Below are 21138 nucleotides of genomic sequence, written 5' to 3'. Positions count from 1 at the left end.
TTGGATTAGGCAACAGTTTCTTAGATATGACACCAGAAGTGTAAGCAACCAAAAATAAGTAAATAAGACTTTATCAAAATTAACAACTTTTTTAGTATATGTGCTGCTGAAGCGAGCACCAAAATTAACAACTTTTGTGCTTCAAAGGACCCGATTAAGAATGTGAAAGGACAACCCACAAAATGAAAAAAAATATTTGCAAATCAAGTATTGATAAGGGTCTAGTATTTAATACTCAGTAATAAAAAGACAACCCAATTTTAAAAAATGGGTGCTACAGACTGAATGTGTCCCCCCCCAAATTCGTATCTTGAAACCTAATCTCCAGTGTGATGATATTAGGAGATGGGGGTTTTTGGGAAGTGATTAGGTCATGAGGGTGGGGGCCTCATTAATCGGATTAGTGCCCTTTTATAAACTGGCCCCTTCCACCATGCATCTATGAACCAGGAAGTGGACTTTCACCAGATATCAGATCTGTTGGTGCCTTTATTTTCAACTTCCAGCCTCCAGAACTGTAAGAAATACATCTCTGTTACTTATAAGCCACCCAAGTCTTTGGTATTTTTGTTATAGCAGCCTGAGCAGATTAAGAAAATGGGCAAAGGATTTGAACAGACATTTCTTCAAAGAAGATATAGAAATGACCAGTAAGTATATGAAAAGATGCTCAACATCACTAGCCATTGGGGAAATACAAATCAAAACCACAATGAGATATTTCATACTTGCTAGATGGCTATCATTTGAAAGAGCAGAAAACACCAAATACTGGCAGGCATGTGGAGGAATTAGAACCCTCATGCTGAGCAGAATATAAAATGAGGCAGCTGCCATGGAAAACAATTTGACAGTTCCTCAAAAGTTAAACATAGAGTTACTACATGACCTAACAATTCTACTCCTGGGTATATACCTAAGAGAAACTAAAAGATATTTTCACACAAAAATTTGTACATTAATGTTCATACCAGTGTTATTTAAAATAGGCAAAAAGTGGACACACTCAAATGTTCATCATGTGATAAATAAATGTGGTATGTTCAAACAATGGAATACTATTCAGCCATAATAAGTAACAAAATATCAATACATGCCAGGACATGGGTGAACCTTGAAAACATCATGCTAAGTGAAAGAAGCCAGCCATAAAAGACCACATACTGTATGGGTGCATTTATAAGAAATGTCCGGAATAGGCTAATCCGCAAAGACAAAGTGGTTGCCAGGTGCTTGGTGGAGGAGGGATAGGGAGTGACTGCTAATATGTATGGGGTTTCTTCCTGGAATGAAATGTCTAGAATTAGAAAGGAATGGTGGTTTTTACAACTTTGTGAATACACTAAAAGCCACTGAATTGTGAATTTTATGTTATGTGGAATTATATTTCAATTTTAAAAATCTGATCATTCTACCAACAATAGACCTTCACTAAAATTATTTCTAAAAGGTATTCTTCAGGGGTGCCTGGATGGCTCAGCTGGTTAAGCATCTGACTCTTGATCTCAGCTCAGGTCTTGATCTCAGGGTTGTGAGTTCAAGCCCTGTGTCAGGCCAGGCACTGGGTGTGGAGCCTACAAAAAAAAAAAAAAAAAAAAAAGATATTCTTCAAGAAGAAGAAAAATGACCTTAAAAGCAAGGTCTGAGGTGACAAACATGTAAATAAATCTAAACAAACATTGTATAAAGTAATTGTTTATTTTGGGGGCAAAACAACTAAAATAGTATAAGGGGTGAAGATGCAATTAACTTTGATTTTGTTAAAATCAGTATGTATAATAAAAATTCAAGAGAAAACACTAGAAGAATAGCAAAAGTGTAAAACTTCCAAATCAATATAAGGGGAAAAAGTGGAGTAAGAAAACTATTACTCAATCCAAAACCTGACAATAAGAGAAAAAGTGATTTAGAAAAAACCCAGCAAGTAAGATGGCAAAAACAAATCCAAACATAACTCTAATCACCATATGTATTTACCAAACTCACAAGTTAAAAGACGAATTGTTAGATTTACTAAAATAAAATAAATTCCAGCTATAATGCTGCTTACAAGAAACACACCTTTAAAAGGATACAGAAAGTCAAAAAAGTAAAAAGATATAAGCAAATACAACCCAAAGAAAGTTGGGAGTTATATTATTAGACAAAACAGGCTTTAGGACAAAAAAAGCATTATAGGAACAAAACATAATTACATAATGATAAAAGATTCAACTTGCAAGAAGACACGAAAATTCAATACTTAATATGCATCCATTAAAATAGCTTCAAAATAGGGGCACCTGGGTGGCTCAGTCGGTTAAGGGGCTGCCTTCTGCTGGGGTCCTGATCTCAGGGTCCTCGGGTGGAGCCCCTCAGGGGAGCACCCTGCTTAGTAGCGGGGAGTGTGCTTCTCCCTCTGCCTCTGCCCCTCCCCCCACTCATTCACTCTCTCTCTCACACCCTCTCTCTCAAATCAATTAAGTAGAATCTTAAATAGCTTCAAAATATATAAAGCCAAAATTGAATCACGGGGAGAAATTAAGTGCGCTACCTAGTGGAAGATTTCAACACACTCCTTATTTACTGAATTGAACCATTAACAAGTTTGAGTTAACGCACCCAATGATTAGAGAATACACTCCCCCCACCCCACAACCAGCTGCACATAGAAACTACAAAAACTGACCAAGCACTAGGTCAGGAAGAAAGACTCAACAGATTTCAAAGAACAGGTACCACACAGATCTTATTCAATGTATTTAAAATCCCCTGATGTTTGGAAATAAAAAACCCTCAACTTCCAGTAAACCCACAGTGATCCATCTGCTCACTATCCCCTTGAAGTATTCACCTTCTGGGGTGTCTTCACAACTCATCAGGATCCCCTTTCTCTGAGAATTTCCCCCACCTCCCCGCAACCACGACCGGCCAGTAGGACTGCCCTTTATGCCCCACCCCCCACTATGGCCGCAGCTGATTGGACCAGAGGTGGAGCTCTGATTCAAACTGGGCCAATCAGTAGCTCTCTTCAAGGAATGTGGGCAGGGCTCTTTGACTTGAAATGACCACCTCTCTTATGAACCCTGGGGAACGGAGAAAACTGATCTGCAAAGAGAAACTAAGGGTTCCTGAAGAGAGTAGAGACCACACAGTGAGAGAGAGACAGAGACAGAGAGAGACTGAGAAACAGAGAGAGGGACCTGGAAAGTGGAGAGAGAAACAGAAACAAAGTCAGAGACAGTTTGAGAGAAAGAGCATGTAGGGCAAGAGTGAGTTAGAGATTGAGAGAGAGCAAAAACCCCTGAATGAGAATAAGAGCATCACAGCCAGAGAGAGTGAGGGCCTGGATTCGGATGGCTTTGCAGTTCCGGGTTCCGTCCTTCCGGCAGCCCCCGTAACTTGTAACCAAAAGCCTTCAGTGCACAGTTCCACCTCTGCTTCTCCGCTCTAGCTGTCCCTTTGCCTGAAACTCCACCTCTCCCTGTACGGCCTCCGACTTGGCTTAAGTCCTCTCTTAAGTCTTTCAAAACTGTTCTTGTCCTGACATCTTGGTGACATTTTCCTCTATCAGCTCAGCTGCTAAAGCTCCCCAAACTCTAGAGAGCATTCTGCCTGGAAAACATCCATGCTTGGAAACAGAAGCGGCCTGATGGGCCCCTCTCTCTGCCTGTGCCCTTTCTCCATGCCATCTGGTGTCTGTCCTTGTACTGTTCACTCTCAGTAACTGGCTGATCAGCCCGTGTACAGCACGCTGAGACTGAAACCCCAGGGCTTTTCTTTTTTTTTCTTTTTTTAAAGATTTTATTTATTTGACAGAGAGAGAGACAGTGAGAGAGGGAACACAAGCAGGGGGAGTGGGAGAGGGAGAAGCAGGCTTCCCGCTGAGCAGGGAGCCCGATGCGGGGCTAGATCCCAGGACCCTGGGATCATGACCTGAGCCGAAGGCAGACACTTAACGACTGAGCCACCCAGGCACCCCCCCAGGGCTTTTCTAAAATGAATGTTCTGGGGGTGCCTGGGTGGCTCAGTCGTTAAGTGTCTGCCTTCGGCTCAGGTCATGATCCCAGAGTCCTGAGATCGAGCCCCACATCGGGCTCCCTGCTCAGCGGAGAGCCTGCTTCTCCCTCTCTCTCTGCCTGCCTCTCTGCCTACTGTGCTCTCTCTCTCTGTCAAATAAATAAATAAAATCTTTTAAAAAAAAATAAAATGAATGTTCTGTCCACCCAGTGTGTAGAGGCTCCACAGAGGAAGGGAACACCCAATGAATCATCAGCGGTTTGGTCAAGCAAAGGCATCCTGGTGTGTCTCTTAGCCTCACTGAAAATCATGCAAAAGACATTAGAGATGGTTTAGATTCTAATCGAGATTAACTCCATTTAAAAAAATATTTATTCATTCATTCATTTATTTTATTTATTTTTATTTTTAAAGATCCTATTTATTTATTTGACAGAGAGAGACACAGAGAGAGGGAGGGAACACAAGCAGGGGGAGTGGGAGAAGGAGAAGCGGGCTTCCCGCCAAGCAGGGAGCCCGATGTGGAGCTCCATCCCAGGACCCTGGGATCATAACCCGAGCAGAAGCAGATGCTTAACGACTGAGCCACCCAGGCGCCCCTCATTCATTTATTTTTGAGATAGAATGGGCATATAACGTCGTGTTAGTTTTAAGTATACAACCAACTCTTTCATTTATAGATGAGGAAAATGAGGTCCCGGAGAAATCCACTTGACCAAAATCACACTGCTAGCAGGGAGCACCTCTGTCTGTGGAAGCAAGATGCTTAGAGATTAGGTAACATAAGTTCAACTCAATAGTGTTTCCTCATCTGAAAGTGAGGTATCTTCCACCCCCCTACCAGCCTCTACCCTTGGTTTTGCACAAGCTGTTTCTGCTTGTGCCCCTGCACCTGACAGCCACACCTTCAGCAAACCAGCTCCTTGCTGTCGTTCAAATTAGATGTCACCTCCTCCAGGAAGCCTTCTCTGACCACCATCCCTTCCAAGTCTGGTGCCACTGTGTGTACTATATTTTGTATATACATAAAGGCCGCTCTAGCTGCACATATAGCTTGGCAGAGAGTAGTAGGCACTCAGTAAATATTTGGTGAGTGAAGAAAAACATCAGGTACCAACTGCTGCCTGCTGGAGCCCACTGATTCAGGTCCTCAGTGGACAACAGAAAGGGAAGGGCATGGGCTGAGAGAACCCACTTTTTCCAGCCCCCTCTCTTTGCGAGTTTGAAGGGAACTGGGTGGTCAGGTTGAAGCACCACGTGCTGGCTCCCGAAGCAGTGAGGAATCCGTGCTGCAGATAGTTGAATACTTGACCCCTCGGCAGGGGCATCAGGCTCCCCAAATAGTCAGTGATGGCCGCTCCCCAGAAAGTGTTGTTGGAAGTGGGTCAAGGAGCAATCCCAAGGCCACTAGGCCCCAGCCCTGCATTCACTCACTTTCTCAGAGGTCATGAGGATAGGGTGCTCAGCCAGAGAAATTTCCAGTTGATTATGAACCAAACCCCTGGGAGCTGGGCAGATGCTGATCCAAGAGCCTAAAATCCAGTCCAGGCCAGAGGTGGCCAAAAGGAGCTGCAACTGGGCCGGCCAGGAGATGAAGGAAAGCTTTCTATCCTGATTATGAACAATGCCCTCTCCTCCCTGAGTCCCCTTGGCGTCTTTTCTGAGAGATTCTGGAGAGGTTGGGAGAGGGGCAGTCTGCCTCTCACCCAACACTACACTCTACCACCCTGCCTCTAGATGCCTCCAAGATTACTCTGGCGCCATGCACTGGCCTCTGATTTACTATTTTAAACCAAATACTTTTTTCCAAAAACAAAACCCTGTCCATTTGGACCAGTAGTTTTACTCAAGGGACAGGGACTATTATACACAACAAAGATCTGGTATCTGGAAAAGCTGGGCATCTTTAGAAGAGCTTGAAATAAAATTAAAAAGAAAAAAAGCCCATCATTTCTGAGTGAGGTCGGCCAGCACAGCTGGAGAAGGCAGCAAGCAGTGGGGGGTCGCCGAAGGAGCACTTGGCCAGCTTACCTGACCCTGGGCCAAAACATTGTATAAGCTCCCCAGTATTGGAGAGAAAGAAAGAAAGAAAGAAAAAAAAATAAATAAAAAATAGGACATGTTTTTAGCTTTGCTCAGGAGCCCAGAACATAGTCACAACTCCAGGAATCTCTGCTCTTCTCTGCAAGTGGAAAATATGATCCATGAGAACAAACTCGATCACCAGAGTGTGTGCCTAGTTCCTCAACCCTGTAACTGGGTGGTGGGGCTGGGGGGTGGGGGCTGTGCCTCCTGCCACCTTGTGACCACTTTCCAGAATCTCCTCTGTTCCTCAGAGCAGCTGACTCTCTTTATTGGTTAAGAGACAGGACAGGGGCCTCAAAAACAAGTACAAAATGAGCATTTATTGACATCTGCTCTGGGGTACACTGGGCTTCTAGGAAGAACAAAAGTAAATGTAAAGGGAAATGCACTAATATAATTAGCAAACTATCGCAGTTGTGGATGTGAAATTTTCTTTCCAGACTTGGCAGAGGAGCTATGATTACCCTGTATCCAACAGCTTAACATGGAATGTATACTAGAGTTCCAAACTCAGCAAAGAAATAAATAAGTTATTTACATTTCAAGTAAAAATATTGTAGTTTATTCCTTTATTTCACCATCATTTATATGTGTCAACTGTGATAGAGGCCTTTCTGACATCCTGTAGACCAAGGCCAAGAAATATGCCTTATATTGGTTACTTGGTCTTTAACATCAGGTTATCATTATTGTAGAGGTGAGCAAAACCCTGCAAAAAGAGAAGGAAGTACATTTTCGTTGATGGCCATAGACTTTACCAATGGTCAATTTCTTGTGTTTCTTGTAAACAGGACAAAAAGACTTTATTTTGACATTTGGGGGGGCTACGTGCCTATTAGTATCATGGGATAAAGACAGTAAATAAAGGCGTGAAGAAACAAACAAGCAAACTGCACCAGAACAGATGTGCTTAAATTAACCAAGTGACAGTTTATGCATCAGTCTCACAATGGCTGTTGCATGAGGTGGGGGAAGAAAAGTACCAAGAGACTTAGTTGCTCAGAGGCTGCGGAGCAACCCCAGGAAACCTCAGAGAGGCCCCCCGCCTAGCGCTGGCGCTGGCCACGCCTACTAGCCCGTTGCTGTCTCCGTGAGGACACCCTTCCTCTGACAGTGTTTGTGGCAGGGGGGCTTTGGAGGTACTGGAAGGCACTCTGGCGGCCCACCTGCCTCTCTACGCAGTTGAAGGTGAGGGCCACTCCCACGTTGCTCTTCATGACTCTGGAGGAGCCATCGGATGTGCCATCAAAGCACCGGCCAAGTGCAATCTCCTTGGCCGTGTGAGGGTCCTGGTCAGTGACAGTATAGATGCCATAGTTGTGGCCCAGTGGATCCAGGGGTGCCAGCATGGTGTACTCACTGGTGTCATTGTTGACTGCTAGCGGTAGGTGGTTGACCAGGTACTCGTGAAGCATGGAGTTTACACTGGCTCGATGGCAGCTGCCCTGAGGGATGACCGTCACCAGTGTGCGGTCCACGCGGTCCTGGTCATAGAGCATCCCACTGCACTTGAACTCTAAACAGGCAGATGAGACATTGGGCTGGTCCCTGTCTCGTGTGCTCTTCACATCCCGGATTCCATACAACTTCCCCACTGTCTGCCGGTGGGTGCCCCCCATGTTGCGGGATCGCACGTTCACCTCCACTGGCCCCACGATCTTCACCTTGATGTAGCAGGCCCTGAACTCCATTGGCTTGGGCCACCATGCCAGGTAGTCTTCAGTCCAGCTCAGAGGGTCATCCTCGTTGAAGGGGACAGTGTTGTAGTCATACCGATCCCCCTCAATCTGGTAGAACCGGAAGTGGGCAGCACTGGGTGGTGCCTCCTCACATGCCCGGAGGTTCTCAAGGGCATAGATGGGCCCATTGCTCTCCTCAGCTGAACTGGGCCTTGGCTTGGCCATGCTGATCTGGAAAGCTGTCTTCTTCACCTGTGGGTCCTCATGATCTGTCCGACGGTATTTGAGCTTATTGAGATAGGGCTGAGGGACACCAATTGCATTTGGGTCGAATTTAGGAGAAGACTGTACTGCTTCCAGTTCTTCCCCAGCCAGGCTTGCCAAGACATAGGCGGAATAGGCATCGGGGGACTGGTCATCACAGAAGGCAGGCAGACAGGCCCCATTGGGCCCTGTGATGACACTGTCAAAGCGGCCCCAGGCCCTGGGGTTGGACGAGAAGCCCGTCCTGGGCTCCAGGTTGATCGCAGAGACCACAACCCCCTGGATCTGCTCACTGGGCAAGAACCTCTCACTCCGGTAGGCCCTAACCTTGATAAAGCACCTCCTGCTTTCTGGGACATCCAGATTAAAGAGCCTCCTTTCACGGATCTCCATGTTGCCAACCAGGAAGGTTCTCTCTTCCCTTTTGCCCCGCCTTTGTCTTTCAAACTTGAAGTCACCTTCCTCCTCCCACAACCCTGTGTCTGGGTTGAGTGACCAGAGTTGCATTGTGGGCACGTGTTCTGGCATCTTGATCTGGGTCGAGTCAAGGTGCACCTTCACGTTGCCAACATTAAGTGACTCTGAGGTGGCCTCGTCTGTGAAGTCCACAGAGAACATACCATATGTCCGAAGGGGGAAGGTGTCTCCTTCATCGTTGATGAAGTTCAGGTCACTCTGGGCAGCCGTGGCTGTGGAAATATTCCGGGGATCCAGGAAGGTCACACTGGCCTTTACTTTTCCTGTGTAGGGCTCTCCATTCTGCCTATAGAAACTCTTGGATGGGATCTCCAGCTCAGCCATAGGGTCTTCTCCAGCCACCTCCCCTAGGGGGATAATGTTGGTGTCCATGGCCTCCAAGGTGATGGGCTCTTTCTTCCGAAGCATCTTGATCTCATGGAACACCGCACTCCCCTTCTTGTTGAAGGGCAGCACTTTAGTGGTGTTGACGAACTTCTGCATCCTGTCCACAAATGTGAGCACCAACCTCTCCGTGTCCTGGGGAACATGGAGGGTGAAAGTGCCTTTGTAGCCAGTCATGCTCACACGGTTGCTCCCCATGTACACGTGGCCAAAGCGCATGGGTTCCCCATTGTCAGCAGCACTGACGCGGCCACGCACAATACTCCGGGTCTCCGTACACCGCAGACAGCTGCACTCCATGGCCACCTTGGTGGGCAGGGTGTACCCGCTGCATTGGATCTCCCTCTCTTCAGTTTTGGAGATGCCACAGCAGTGCTCCACAGCATCCCGGCACCTGATACCCTTATCCTGCTGCCCTGCACAGGTCTTGACAGGGCAATGGCCCACGTCATAGTAGAAGGAGTTGGTGGCATTCTGGAAGCAATCATGGGGCAACCGGATAAGGTAGCTCTCAGGGGTTGGATTGCAAGGGGTCTCATCAGCAGCTGTGGAGGGAAACAATGTGAATATTAAAAGTAAGTTCGTGTCCTACACAAAAGGGTACCCTTACCTCACCTCTCCGGAGGGCTTTATGGTTTTCAAAGCACTTTTTTTTTTTTTTAAAGATTTTATTTATTTATTTATTGGACACAGAGAGAGAGACAGCAAGGGAGGGAACACAAGCAGGGGGAGTGGGAGAGGGAGAAGCAGGCTTCCTGCGGAGCAGGGAGCCCGATGCGGGACTCGCTCCCAGGACCCTGGGATCATGACCTGAGCCGAAGGCAGACGCTTAACAACTGAGCCACCCAGGCGCCCGGTTTTCAAAGTACTTGCATATCCATGATCCCGATTCTCACAGAACTCTTCTGAGGGAGATGGAATAGCCATTATTTTTTTAATCATTTTTAAAAAAGATTGTATTTATTTATTTGTCAGAGAGAGAGAGAGAGAGAGCACAAAGCAGGGGGAGCGGCAGGCAGAGGGAGAAGCAGGCTCCCCGCTGAGCAAGGAGCCCGATTGGGACTCAATCCCAGGATCCTGGGATCATGACCCGAGCTGAAGGCAGACGCTTAACAACTGAGCCACCCAGGTGTCCCCGGAATAGCCATTATTAATCCCATTTTATATATACGGAAATGGAGTTCGTTACTGAGACCATTAGAGTCATGGTTCTCAGTAGAGGGGTCTTGAAAATTTGTGAGAGTGTTCTGAGTTACCACTGAAATTGAGAGGCTACTGGCATGTAATGGGTGGGGTGGGGGCTGGGCCTTGCTGCCCTGTGTCCTGCGACGGCCTGGCACTGCTCTGCATGAAGAATTTGTCTGCATGAAGTTCATGCATCCCAGCAGATAGTCATGTAGGTGGAAAACCTGTTTCAAATGATCAGAGCCTACTATTTTTTATGTGGCTTTAACCATACATTGAATTTTTAAAGAACACAACTGCCATATAAATCAAGTTAAGATTATGCTTGGTTTAGCTTGGAACTATACCAAGAATTGTTCCTTGTCTCAGGAAAACCGCATACCTGCAGGAGCATTACCCAAGGAAGGTGAACCTCCAATATTATACTCCTGTATCCATCAGGATTTGTAGCTGTTGCATTCATGGTGACTGGATTTAAGTGCAAGTGTCTGACCTCTGGGTTAGCCTTCTCATGTTGTTATGCCAAAAACATTTACACATTGAATTATATACACTGTTCTGAATTAGAGTTATTTTCTTTTTTCTTTATGTTGTAGTTCGGGCCATGCGCACATGTATTTAGAAATTATATGTAGTTATTATCTATCAGTTTGACTTCAGAATGGTAAGGCAGTGTTACAGTAACTGTCACGGGTGGGAGCATTGGTTTTATGGATTGGGAACCACTGTGGAGGGGGCTCCACATCTCCTCTCCAGTGGTCCCAATGCCCTGTGTCCTGTCTGCCCTGAGGTCTGGTGCTCAGTGTTCTCGGAGTCCATGAAATATTTCAGAATCCTTCCAATAAATTTTTTCTCTCCGGCCTTTTGTTTAGTTTTATTTAGGCCAATTATTATTATTATTATTTTATTTGAGAGAGAGAGCGAGAGAGAACATGAACAGGAGGGAGGGGCAGAGGGAGAAGGAGAAGCAGACTCCCCACTGAGCAGGGAACCAGAGGCAGGGCTCGATCCCAGGACTCCAGGATCATTACCTGAGTGGAAGGCAGACGCCCAACCCATTAAGCCACCCGGGCACCTCTAGGCCAACTATTAAGATCTCCTCCTCCCCGCCCTCCCACCCCCCACTTTGCAAGTACAGGTTCCTGATTGGTCTTGGCCTCGAGTCTCTCCCCCTCCAGATCACTTCTTAAAGCCAGCTCTAATCAGGTCACCCTCTTCTGTAAACCTTAGCTCACGCTGGCCCCTTGATCTAGAGAGGCCAGCCCTCTAGACCTCCATACACACAGTCCTTGGCCATTATTCAAGGCCGGGGGTTCACAACATTGGCAGCAAATTAGAATCACCTGGTGGAGATTTTAATCTGTGCATGCCTAGACCATACCCCAAACCCATGACATCAGACTCTCTGGAGGTAAGACCCAGTCATCAGTATTTTAAAAAATTCAGCAGGTGATCCCAATGAGTAGCCAAGGCTGTGACCCACTATTTAAACTCCAGCTGAAAAGCTGATCCCTCAAGCAGTCATCCAAGGTCACTCACACTGAAAGGTCTTTGTGTCTAGTCTTTTTTTTTTTTTAAAGATTTTATTTATTTATTTATTTGACAGATAGAGACATAGTGAGAGAGGGAACACAAGCAAGGGGAGTGGGAGAGGGAGAAGCAGGGAGCCCAATGCGGGGCTCGATCCCAGGACCCTGGGATCATGACCTGAGCTGAAGGCAAACGCCTAACGACTGAGCCACCCAGGCGCCCCTCTGTGTCTCATCTTATCTCCTGTTTTAGTGCATTTTTCTATCTTTACTTATTTGTCTCTTATTTCTGTTTCTTCACCCTCTTGGACTGGCAGCTCCGTGAGGGTAGGATTCAGGACTGTGAGATCTTTGTATCCTAGAGGGCATAGCACTGTGCACAGCACAGAAAAGCCCGAGCTTTTACTGCCCAGATATGGCCACTTGGGTGCTCCCCCGGCCCTGTGGCAGACTCAGGGACGCTGACAGGCTTACCTATGACAGTCAGCTGGGCCACCCGCGACTTCACAGCCCCAGCATCACTCTGTGCCTTGCAGAAGTACTCGCCAGCCTGGTCCTGTTGCAGGTTCCTCAGCACCAGCTTACTCTCATGCTTGTAGAGGGAGGGGTCCAGCAGCGTGTCATTGTGGTACCTGCAAGGAATGGAGCAGAGCCTGAGGGGATGGTGGGAGAGCAGGTACCCCTGGGGAGAGGGCCAGGAGCCAGCTGCCGGGGAGGCAGATGATGCCTGGGGCCCTGCAGATGCTAACACCACCTGTGACTTAGCTCATCCAAGAGCACTGACTGGCCTGGGAGTCAAGGGACTTCATTCTGAGTCCCAGCCTCACTACTACCTGGCTGTGGATCCTTGGACAAATCATCTCACCTCTCTGAGCTTTAGCCTCCTGGTCTGTGATTCCCTAGCTGACTTCACAGAATTGCTGGAGCATCAGACAAGACAATGGCTGTGAAATAAGTATCTGTGAAGGCTAGAGGACTCAGCCCTCGGGGACTCTGACCTGGTGTGCTTTGTGAGGGGAAGCAGGGCTGGGGAACCTTGTTCTGTGTCCCAAGGATATCCAAGTCAGGACCCTGAGACCAGAGCTGCTCTATGGGGACCCCAGCTGCAAGAGGATAATAACAGGGCTGGCTGGTTGACGGGGTGGCCTCAACCCCACTGGCTCCCACTTATAAATGCCAACCTGTGGGCTCTGTGCCGAGGCCTTACAAATAACTTTATCCTGTTGGTTATTGTTATGATTAATAAGTCCAGACCCAATGTAAGAAAGGTCTGGTCTCCAAGAAGACTTGGCAAGGAAACTGGCAGAACACTCACCAGAAATACTTGTCCGGACTGGGCTTCCCCGTGGCCTTACAGCATAGGGACACACTCTGCCCAGCTCTCCGTGCTTTTGTCTCTGGGTTCTTCACGATGTATGGAGTCTCTGGGACAGGAGACAAGAAATGGCGATTTGGTTTTTTTCTCTGTGGCAGACTGTCTAGAGCCTTGCTCCCTCAAGTTTTTTGCCGTGTGTTAAAATTGTATGACTTTACGCCTCCTCCCACTCCTAGCTCCTCTCTAATGGAAGTGGTCCAGAATGGAGTCCATCCACTCCACACCCTCGGCCTAGGATCAGCTTCTGCAGCCTCTCAAGCAGCATTTGGGTGGGGCAGTAGAGAACCAAGGGGACCTTGTGCAAGCCAAGATTCTTAAGCACTGCCTTTGGGACAGAGCTGGCTGTTTTGAATAGTGCAATACTCCCATTCTGCTGCCTCCAGCAGAATGTGCTGGCCATTCTGCACCATTTCTGGATTCCCCCAGCCTGTCTATAAACTCCAAATCTCATAATGTATTATAATTGACTATTTTAGATAAGGTGGCCAGGAAAGAATTCATACATTTGAGAGAGCAATCCATGTCGACATCTGTGGGAAGAATACTCCAAGCAGAGTATATAGCAAGTGCAAGGGCCCTGAGGCAGGAGTGTGCCTGCATGTTTGAGGAACAGCTAGGAGGCTATTCTGGCTGGAGTAGAGTGACTCAGTGGGGGTGGAAGGGAGAGTAATGGAAGAGGAGAACAGAGAAGTATGGGGGAGCCAGATGATGTAGAGCCTTGTGGGTCATGGTAAGGATTTGGGAATTTACTCTGTAAGCTGCTAAGCCAGCTCTTAGCACTATGATCCCTTTATTTAAAAGTCTAGCCTTCCTGTCCAGCTCTTCCCCGGAGAACAGTACCTGCCCTCTTGAACTCCGCATTGACAGTGGCTGTTTTTAGGCTAGTCTTGGGCATCGTGAGCATGATGGGGGCAAACTTGGCCTTTGTGATCTTCAGAATGCTTTTGCCATCAGGACACAAGCCAGGGACTCGGAACCTCCCATTGCTGTCTGTCTTGGTCAGTGGCTTAGGCGTCTTAGTCAGCAGGTAGACAGTGGCCCCTGAGGCTGGGGCACCCCCAGGGAGGGAGACAGCTCCGTGTAGCATGAAGTCCTGGCACATGCAGGCATCACAGTCAGCATTCACCTGGCCCATGCGGCAGGTCAGGTCACAGGCTGTGAAAGAAGGGGCCACATCAGGAGGGCTCATGTGGATTCTGGCTCTCCTTCAGGCACATCTCAGCCTATGGACTCACATATGCTTCCCCTCCCCCTTAGGTCTTTGTTACCTTTCCTTATCAGCCTGCATGACTAATTCTTATTCATCCTTCAAGACTTAGCCCAGGACACTTCCTCCAGGAAGCTATCCTTGATTCTCCTAAGTTATAATTGACCCTGCTCTGTGCTCCCATGTTATCCTCTACATCCCCCATCAGAGCACATAACAGATGCTCATTTAATTCTTGGTGAATGAATGAATCATTCTCAGTCTGACCCTCTGCCCTAACCTTCTAGGCTGCTTCAGCTCAGTTGCATGCCTTCCCAGCACCAGAAGCAAGAGTAGTACCTGTACAGGGCTGGTCCATGCAGAGCCGGCCCTCCTCAGAGACCTCATTGCAGAGTGAGACAGTCTCTGCCAAGCAGGTGCGTGTTCGGGTCTGGACTCCAGTGTGACCACAAGCAGCAGAACACTTGCTCCAGTGAGACCATGGGCTCCAGACGCGCTCTGTGTCTCGGCGCAGGGACCCTGCAAAGAGGATCAGCAGATGGTCTGACTTGCCTCCCGAGGGGACTCTGTCAGGAAATCTGCCCCTGAGGCTGTTTTATCTCAGAGAGACAGGGTCTCTCTTCACATCATAGACATCATTGATATTTATATTTACTGCAATGACTTTTCCAACAGATGAAAGTCAAGAGTCCTGAGGAAGTGGTGTCTCTAATTTGCACAGAGGTACCATATGGGCCAGGGGTGGCTCTGAGAGGGACTTGTTGGCCAAGCACTGGGACCTGGATATGCTGTCCTAGGATGTGCAGGGAATAGCACCGTCTTCCCTCCCCATCAGTGTGGAAACAGTCATATGTTCCTGTGGAAGGGCTCCCTCCCGGTCAGGGTCTGGGACTTCAGTGACTCAGACCTCACGCTTCCCCACCCCCTCACCTCTGCTCTGAGGCCTGTGTGCAGCAATGGGGACCTCCGACCTTGCCCAGCCTGAGCTCCCACTCTGGATGACCACCACTGCCACCCGGGCCTGCGGGGTCAGGCCGGGCGCACCCACCCAGGAAGGGAGGGTGACCGTCTGAGAAGCGGGCAGTCTTGCAGCTGGCTCTGTATTATCCTATGTGGAGAGGGAGGATGTCGCGCATGAACTCTTGGACTCTGTAAACACCGACGTGAGTTCAAATCCCAGCTCCCCACTTATCAGCTGCAGAATCGTGAGAAATTACCTAACCTCTCCGGGTCCGGAGTAACTTGTCGAAATGGAGATTCCTCACAGGTCAGTTATAAAGACTGAGTAATGACTATAACGAGCCCAGTGTCTGGCACATAAGGGCGATAATAGAAACTAACACTGAGTGAACGTTCACCTGGGTTAAACCCGCGATATCCATTGTCTCATTTAATTCTCATAAAAACCCACATCAAGGTGTATTAATACTTACTAATTTTACCTGTTCTATTGGTGAGAAACCTGAGGCTCAGAGAGCTTCAGAAAATTTGCCTAAGGGGCACCTGGGTGGCTCAGTCAGTTGAGCGTCTGCCTTCCGCTCCTGATCTGGGTCCTGGGATCTGCATCAGGCTTCCTGCTCAGCAGGGAGCCTGCTTCTCCCTCTCCGTCTGCCCCTCCCCATCACTCATTCTCTCGCTCTCTCTCTCAAATAAATAAATAAAATCTTTAAAATATAATAATAAAATTACATTTAAAAAAAAAAAAGAAAATTTGCCTAAGGAACACAGTTCAGATGGTAGACCCAAGATTCAAACGCAAGCAGCCCAACTCCGGAGCCTGTGGTCTTCACCTCCTTGCCACTCACACTCAATGAGTGGGTTGAACGGAAAGTACCCGTTGGCACAGAACATTCTTGGGAAGATCATGGCTCTCATGACATTAATGTGTTTCTCTGAGGGAGTCAAAGCCTGTGCATGGGTGTGATATCCAGAGTTCCTGTGGCCAGATGCCAATCCTGGCCTCTCCCTGTGCCGAGGCTGGTGGGAGGTAGGGGCTCAGGGACTGTCCGGGCTCACCTGGTGGGCAGAGGAAGCGCACGGTGTAATTGGAGCAGTTCTGGCCGGGCCGCTGCTCCCTGTTGAGGCACCAGAAGCCCTCACGGACACTGCCATGGACCACCTGGCCAGTGCTGCCTGCAGGCATCCAGTCGGTGGTCCGAGCCTCTAGCCTCAGGGGGCGAGCACACACACGGCCCCCATAGTAGAATTGAATGGCATCCAGCCGCTCATAGTCACCCTGCCCCCCTGGGTGGTCGATGTTGAACCATGTTGTCCACTCACCAGGACCTGAGAGGTAGAGGCAGGTCAGGGAGGAGCCAGGCCCCAGAGCCTCAGGGGGAGCTCCATCCTTCTTTTCTGCTTAACTCCTGGGACTCACTCCCGATACCTCTCACCCACCCCCATTGGTCTCGGATGCTGTCCCATCTATCTCTCCAGCATCCCTCCAGCCTTTTAACCTTCCTCTCCCGCCACTCCATTAAAGCTCTCAGCAGCCCGGCTCTGCCATGTCAGTAACTCCCTGCCTGGTCTCTCTACTTCCAAGTTCCCCTCTTCCCACCTCCACCCCTCCCTGACACTGCAGTCAGGGTGAGCTTTCTCCGGGTGGCTTGGACCCCACCACTCACCAGCTTTAAATCCCTTAGCCAGGCATTGAGGGTGAGCTGGTGAGCTGGCCCCGGCTATCTCTCCATCCTCATCCCCCCGCCCCCCACTGTCTCCCACCAGCGTGTGCTCTGGCCCCAGCAAGCTCTATAACATTCCTGAATATGCCAGGCAGCTTCACATTCTAAGCTGTCCTATTTCCTAGGTCCATCTGCCTGGACAGAGATGTAGGTTAAATGCCTTGTAAAAGTGGGTTTCCATGGAAACCAGGACACTGTGCCCTGGCTTCAGAGATTCTCCCAGCAAGCTCAGTAAAGACCCCCTCTCTTGATCCTCCCTGCTCCAGCCACAACTCACTTTCTAGAGAGTCAACAGGCTTGGCAAAGATGCTGGAGGTCCTCCTCCCAGGCTGGACTCTTCTTACCGACTGGGTGAGCATGGTCTGCCTCCCTGAGGGCAAGGAGGAGAAGTGAGAGGCCAGGACTGTTAGTTACAAGGGCCCAGCAGCATCCTGCTACCCCAGCCTTTCAAGATGCAGGGAAGCAGGTGATGTTGTGGATGGAGCATGAGCACTGGACATGGGTTCAAATCTCCACTCTGCCTACCTAGCTGTGCAACCTCACGGAAGCTTTATTCTTCTAATTGCATTTCCCAAATCACAGGGCTACATTAACAATTGCTACATCGTAGGGTTCCAGTGCCTATTCAGGGTGATAGTGAATGTAAAGAGACCTGGCATGGAGTGAGTGCATGCTCAGCAGATGTAGTTGTCTTTTTTTTTTTTTTTTTAAAGATTTTATTTATTTATTTGACAGAGAGAGACATAGCGAGAGAGGGAACACAAGCAGGGGGAGTGGGAGAGAGAGAAGCAGGCTTCCCGCTGAGCAGGGAGAGCCCGATGCGGGGCTCGATCCCAGGACCCCGGGACCATGACCTGAGCCGAAGGCCGATGCTTAACGACTGAGCCACCCAGGCGCCCAGATGTAGTTGTCTTATTGCTCTTGTTCTAAAAATGGATCATCAGATGCTGCTGAGCCACCAGTGGGCTGGGGCTCCTATGTTAGGATCTGGGCCTGTCCTTCTTGGCAGAATGGAGCCTTATTTTCCTCATCTGTAAAATGGAGATATTAATTCCCACCTCAGAGGATGGTGGTCCACTTGGTGTGAGAATTTCATGAGGTGGCCCAAGTAAACATCTCTGAAGTATACAGAGATTGAGAGTGTGAGTTCCAGAGGCTCTGTCACGTCCTGTTTGACCTTGAGCCAGATACTTGACTCATTTGACCCCTGTTCCCTCATCATAAAATGAGGATAAGAATAGTTCTTGCCTCAAAGGCTTCTGGAGATTAAATAAGTTCATTCATAAAATCCACTGAGAGCAATGCCTAGCACGGTGTTTGCTGAGTAAGTGTCAGCAACTCCTAAAGACAGGTACAGGGTCCTCAGGCCACAAGCAACTTCCAGCCCCACCCCATCTGAGGCTGGATTGGGGCCTCCTGAGTGGGGAAGGAGAAGGAGAGCAGAGAGCAGACAAGCTTTGAAAGGCAATTAATTCTCATGGGAGGAGCCAAATCAGAATTCTCTCTGCTGCTTAATTGGGGTGATAGGAGCTCTTTTAATCAAACTAATCTGATTTCCCCTCAGATGGCTGAATGTTAATCATCTTCACAAACGGCAGCTGTCAGGGTGGAAAGAGCAAGGTGGGAGGCGGGCGCGCACGGGGTTTGGTAAAATGGTGAGACAGGCTTTGTTCCTGTTCAAGGGCTCACAAAGGCTGCAGGGCATGCAGCTTTACAAGAGGGCTTTGAGCATTTTTTGCCCTACTTGAGTAGGTCGTTAGAAATCAGGAGAGGCAGGGGTGATGCGAGAGAGCATATAGGGCAGGGCTGGGAGCGCTGATGCTCAGGTGCACCAGGCATATGCCCTCTACCTGTTCCTTCAGGAACTCAGGGTCACCAGAGGATGGGGTCAGAGGGGACAAGGGGACCAGAAGGGGGTCTGGAATCTGTGAAATTCGGCTGCATGGTCTAAATGAAATTGAGCTTTAAGGGAAAAGAATTTTTATGAAACTAAAACCAGACCACACCCCAACCTGCTTCTGAGAACCCCGTGATCCCTTGTGATTCCCTTTTGCTTTGACTGCCAGGAATCTCAGAGCTAAATTTAGCACCCAGCAGTGATAACCCTCTTACCTTTTTCCTCCCTTTGAATGACAGCTAATCCCCCTCTTCATTTAAAAGATTCTGTTCTGTGGGTTTTAATATTGGGAACTATCTCAAATTCTCTGGGAAAACAAGCAGGATATAAATTATTAATAAGTCTATAGACCAGCCTGAGGTCTTAAGGCCAATGCTGCGGCCCATAGTTGGGTCCCAGATCAGATATGACTTCACTATGACAAGTAGAGGCTTGGGAGAGAGCAGATACTTAGCCCATACCCGACACAGAGGTGACTTCCAGGACCAGGAAGAAGAACACCCAGGCCTTGGTCCCCACCATCTTTTCCCCAGGCCCTGTGGGAAACATGGCAGGAGATGGGTGAGGGTGCTTCAGAGTTGGGACCTCCTTGGAACGTAGTCCCCTGGGAAGTTTCTCAGATCCAATGACCTGTGAAGAAACAAAGCTTATCAGGTTCCACATTTCTGTGTCATCTCTTATGGTTTGAGCAGAACTATCTTTTGACCTATTGAGGGTGGATGGGTAGACAGAAAAAAGTCTCATGGGAGGTAACACCTGCCCCAGTTGTGAATCTGGGCAGCTTGGGAGGTGCAGAGGCTCAGGATTTGAGTTCAAATAAGGCAAACCTGGATTCAGATCCAGGCTCCAGGACCCCATATCCAGATGGGGCACAAGGGAGAGCAGGGGTGAGGAAGTACCTTGCCAATGGGGAGGGGCTTGGGCTTACTCCCAGCAGCCTCTTGAGTGACTCATTTATCACTTCCAAGACCTGGGCCTGGGGGCATGTTTTGCTACCCTTTGGTGGGGCTCGCACTCTTGCACAAAGGGGCTACCCATGAACACTGTGCAGCCCAGCCCTGACTGCCTTGGCCCCTCACAGGACGTGCAAGCGGGAGGGCGCAGATGCTTCAGACGCATGACCTCCATGAACACATTCCCAGATGTGCACAGGCTGCAGCTGGAACACATTTCTGGCCTGTTTTGTGGGGCCTGGCTGGGAGTTACAGAGCCAGGAGCTTCCTGAAGGAGAGCAGAGGGGACACACTGTGCGAAGCCAGGGCTCCCCAATAACTGCTAAGCATGGGTCAGGGGCTGTAGGAGCCAGGAGAGACAAGTGGGCCTGACAATAAAGGCAAAGATCTGTGGGGGTATGGCCCAGGCTCTTGCTCATTTTTTATCTCTCCCCAGAGCTCTGGCCAACCCAGAATCTGACCAGTTCCTGGAGATTCAAAAGTGACTCCCTTCAACATCCAAAGTCCAGGGTGTGGTAGGAAAGAGGAGATTCCATTTTTTCCGGAAAAAAAAAGGATCCAAAAGCACTTGGCTGTCCCAGGAGAAGAATAAACCAATCCCACATTGCAGATCTTCTAGCTCTAAGCCCACTAACCTCCCCCTCAACCCCCACTCCCCGCTCCGCCACCACCATTTTCTCAGTCAAGGGAACAGAGGCATGGGGGTCCCCAAGGTCCCCATCGTGTGTCTTACCCCAAGCTCCTGGGCTCGGAGCAGGGAGCTGAGTGCTACCCAGCATTCAGTCCGAGACCGGTCTAAGACTGTCTGGGAGGCCAAGGTGGCCTGAGGCACCTTGTGGAAAAACCATTTCCCATCTGGCCACGGAAGTTTCCTCAGCATATGCTCTGTTAGTTAGGCTCCCCATCCCACGCTCCTCAGAACTCTCGGACTAAGCAGACTGGCTGACCGCAAGGAAAAAGCAGACACCCAGAGGTACAGACCCTGACTGGGACCATTTGAGAGTCCCTGACCTCGGGTGAAGGACGGGGAGGACTTTGGACCAATGTGGGGAAAAGAGAGAATTTCAAAGCAGAAGGGGAGGGGATCTTCTTTGGGGGAGATGCAGGGTGATCAGGGGAGGGCAGAGTAGCTGAGCGGGGCAGGGGAATGCAGGCATGGGCTGAGGAAAATGGGAGTGGAGCTCACCGTGGCCTGCGCGGGACTCCTCAGCTGGGGGTTCCAGTCTCCGTCTCTCCTGTCCAGCGGACAGGCCTTATATAGCGCAGCTGGTGGCTCAGCCCGTGGCAGGGCGCCAGGGGGAGCGCGGCGAAACCAGATCCGAGCACGGGGAAGCTCAGCCTCCCCGTCCCCTCCCCACATCCCCTGGAGCTCCCAGAGGCCTGGATTTCACTTCCAGATCCTTGGGGGGAGGCTGCAGGACCT

The 21138-nt window shown here is 49.1% G+C and overlaps 1 protein-coding gene across 1 annotated transcript; it reads right to left on the bottom strand.

Moving 5' to 3' along the window:
- Positions 1 to 6385: 6385 nt before the first annotated feature.
- On the bottom strand, positions 6386 to 20956 carry CILP (cartilage intermediate layer protein). The gene is made up of 7 exons (XM_036087162.2): positions 20902 to 20956; positions 19224 to 19392; positions 14524 to 14703; positions 13818 to 14132; positions 12918 to 13026; positions 12077 to 12234; positions 6386 to 9433 (listed from the first exon to the last, which is right to left on the bottom strand). The coding sequence occupies exons 2-7, from the start codon at positions 19309 to 19311 to the stop codon at positions 7131 to 7133; spliced, it is 3153 nt and encodes a 1050-aa protein (XP_035943055.1). The 5' UTR covers positions 19312 to 19392; positions 20902 to 20956; the 3' UTR covers positions 6386 to 7130.
- Positions 20957 to 21138: the final 182 nt, after the last annotated feature.

This window comes from Halichoerus grypus, chromosome 8, assembly GCF_964656455.1.
Source record: "Halichoerus grypus chromosome 8, mHalGry1.hap1.1, whole genome shotgun sequence".
NCBI lineage: Eukaryota > Metazoa > Chordata > Mammalia > Carnivora > Phocidae > Halichoerus > Halichoerus grypus.
This window is presented reverse-complemented; position numbering and strand designations above follow the sequence as displayed.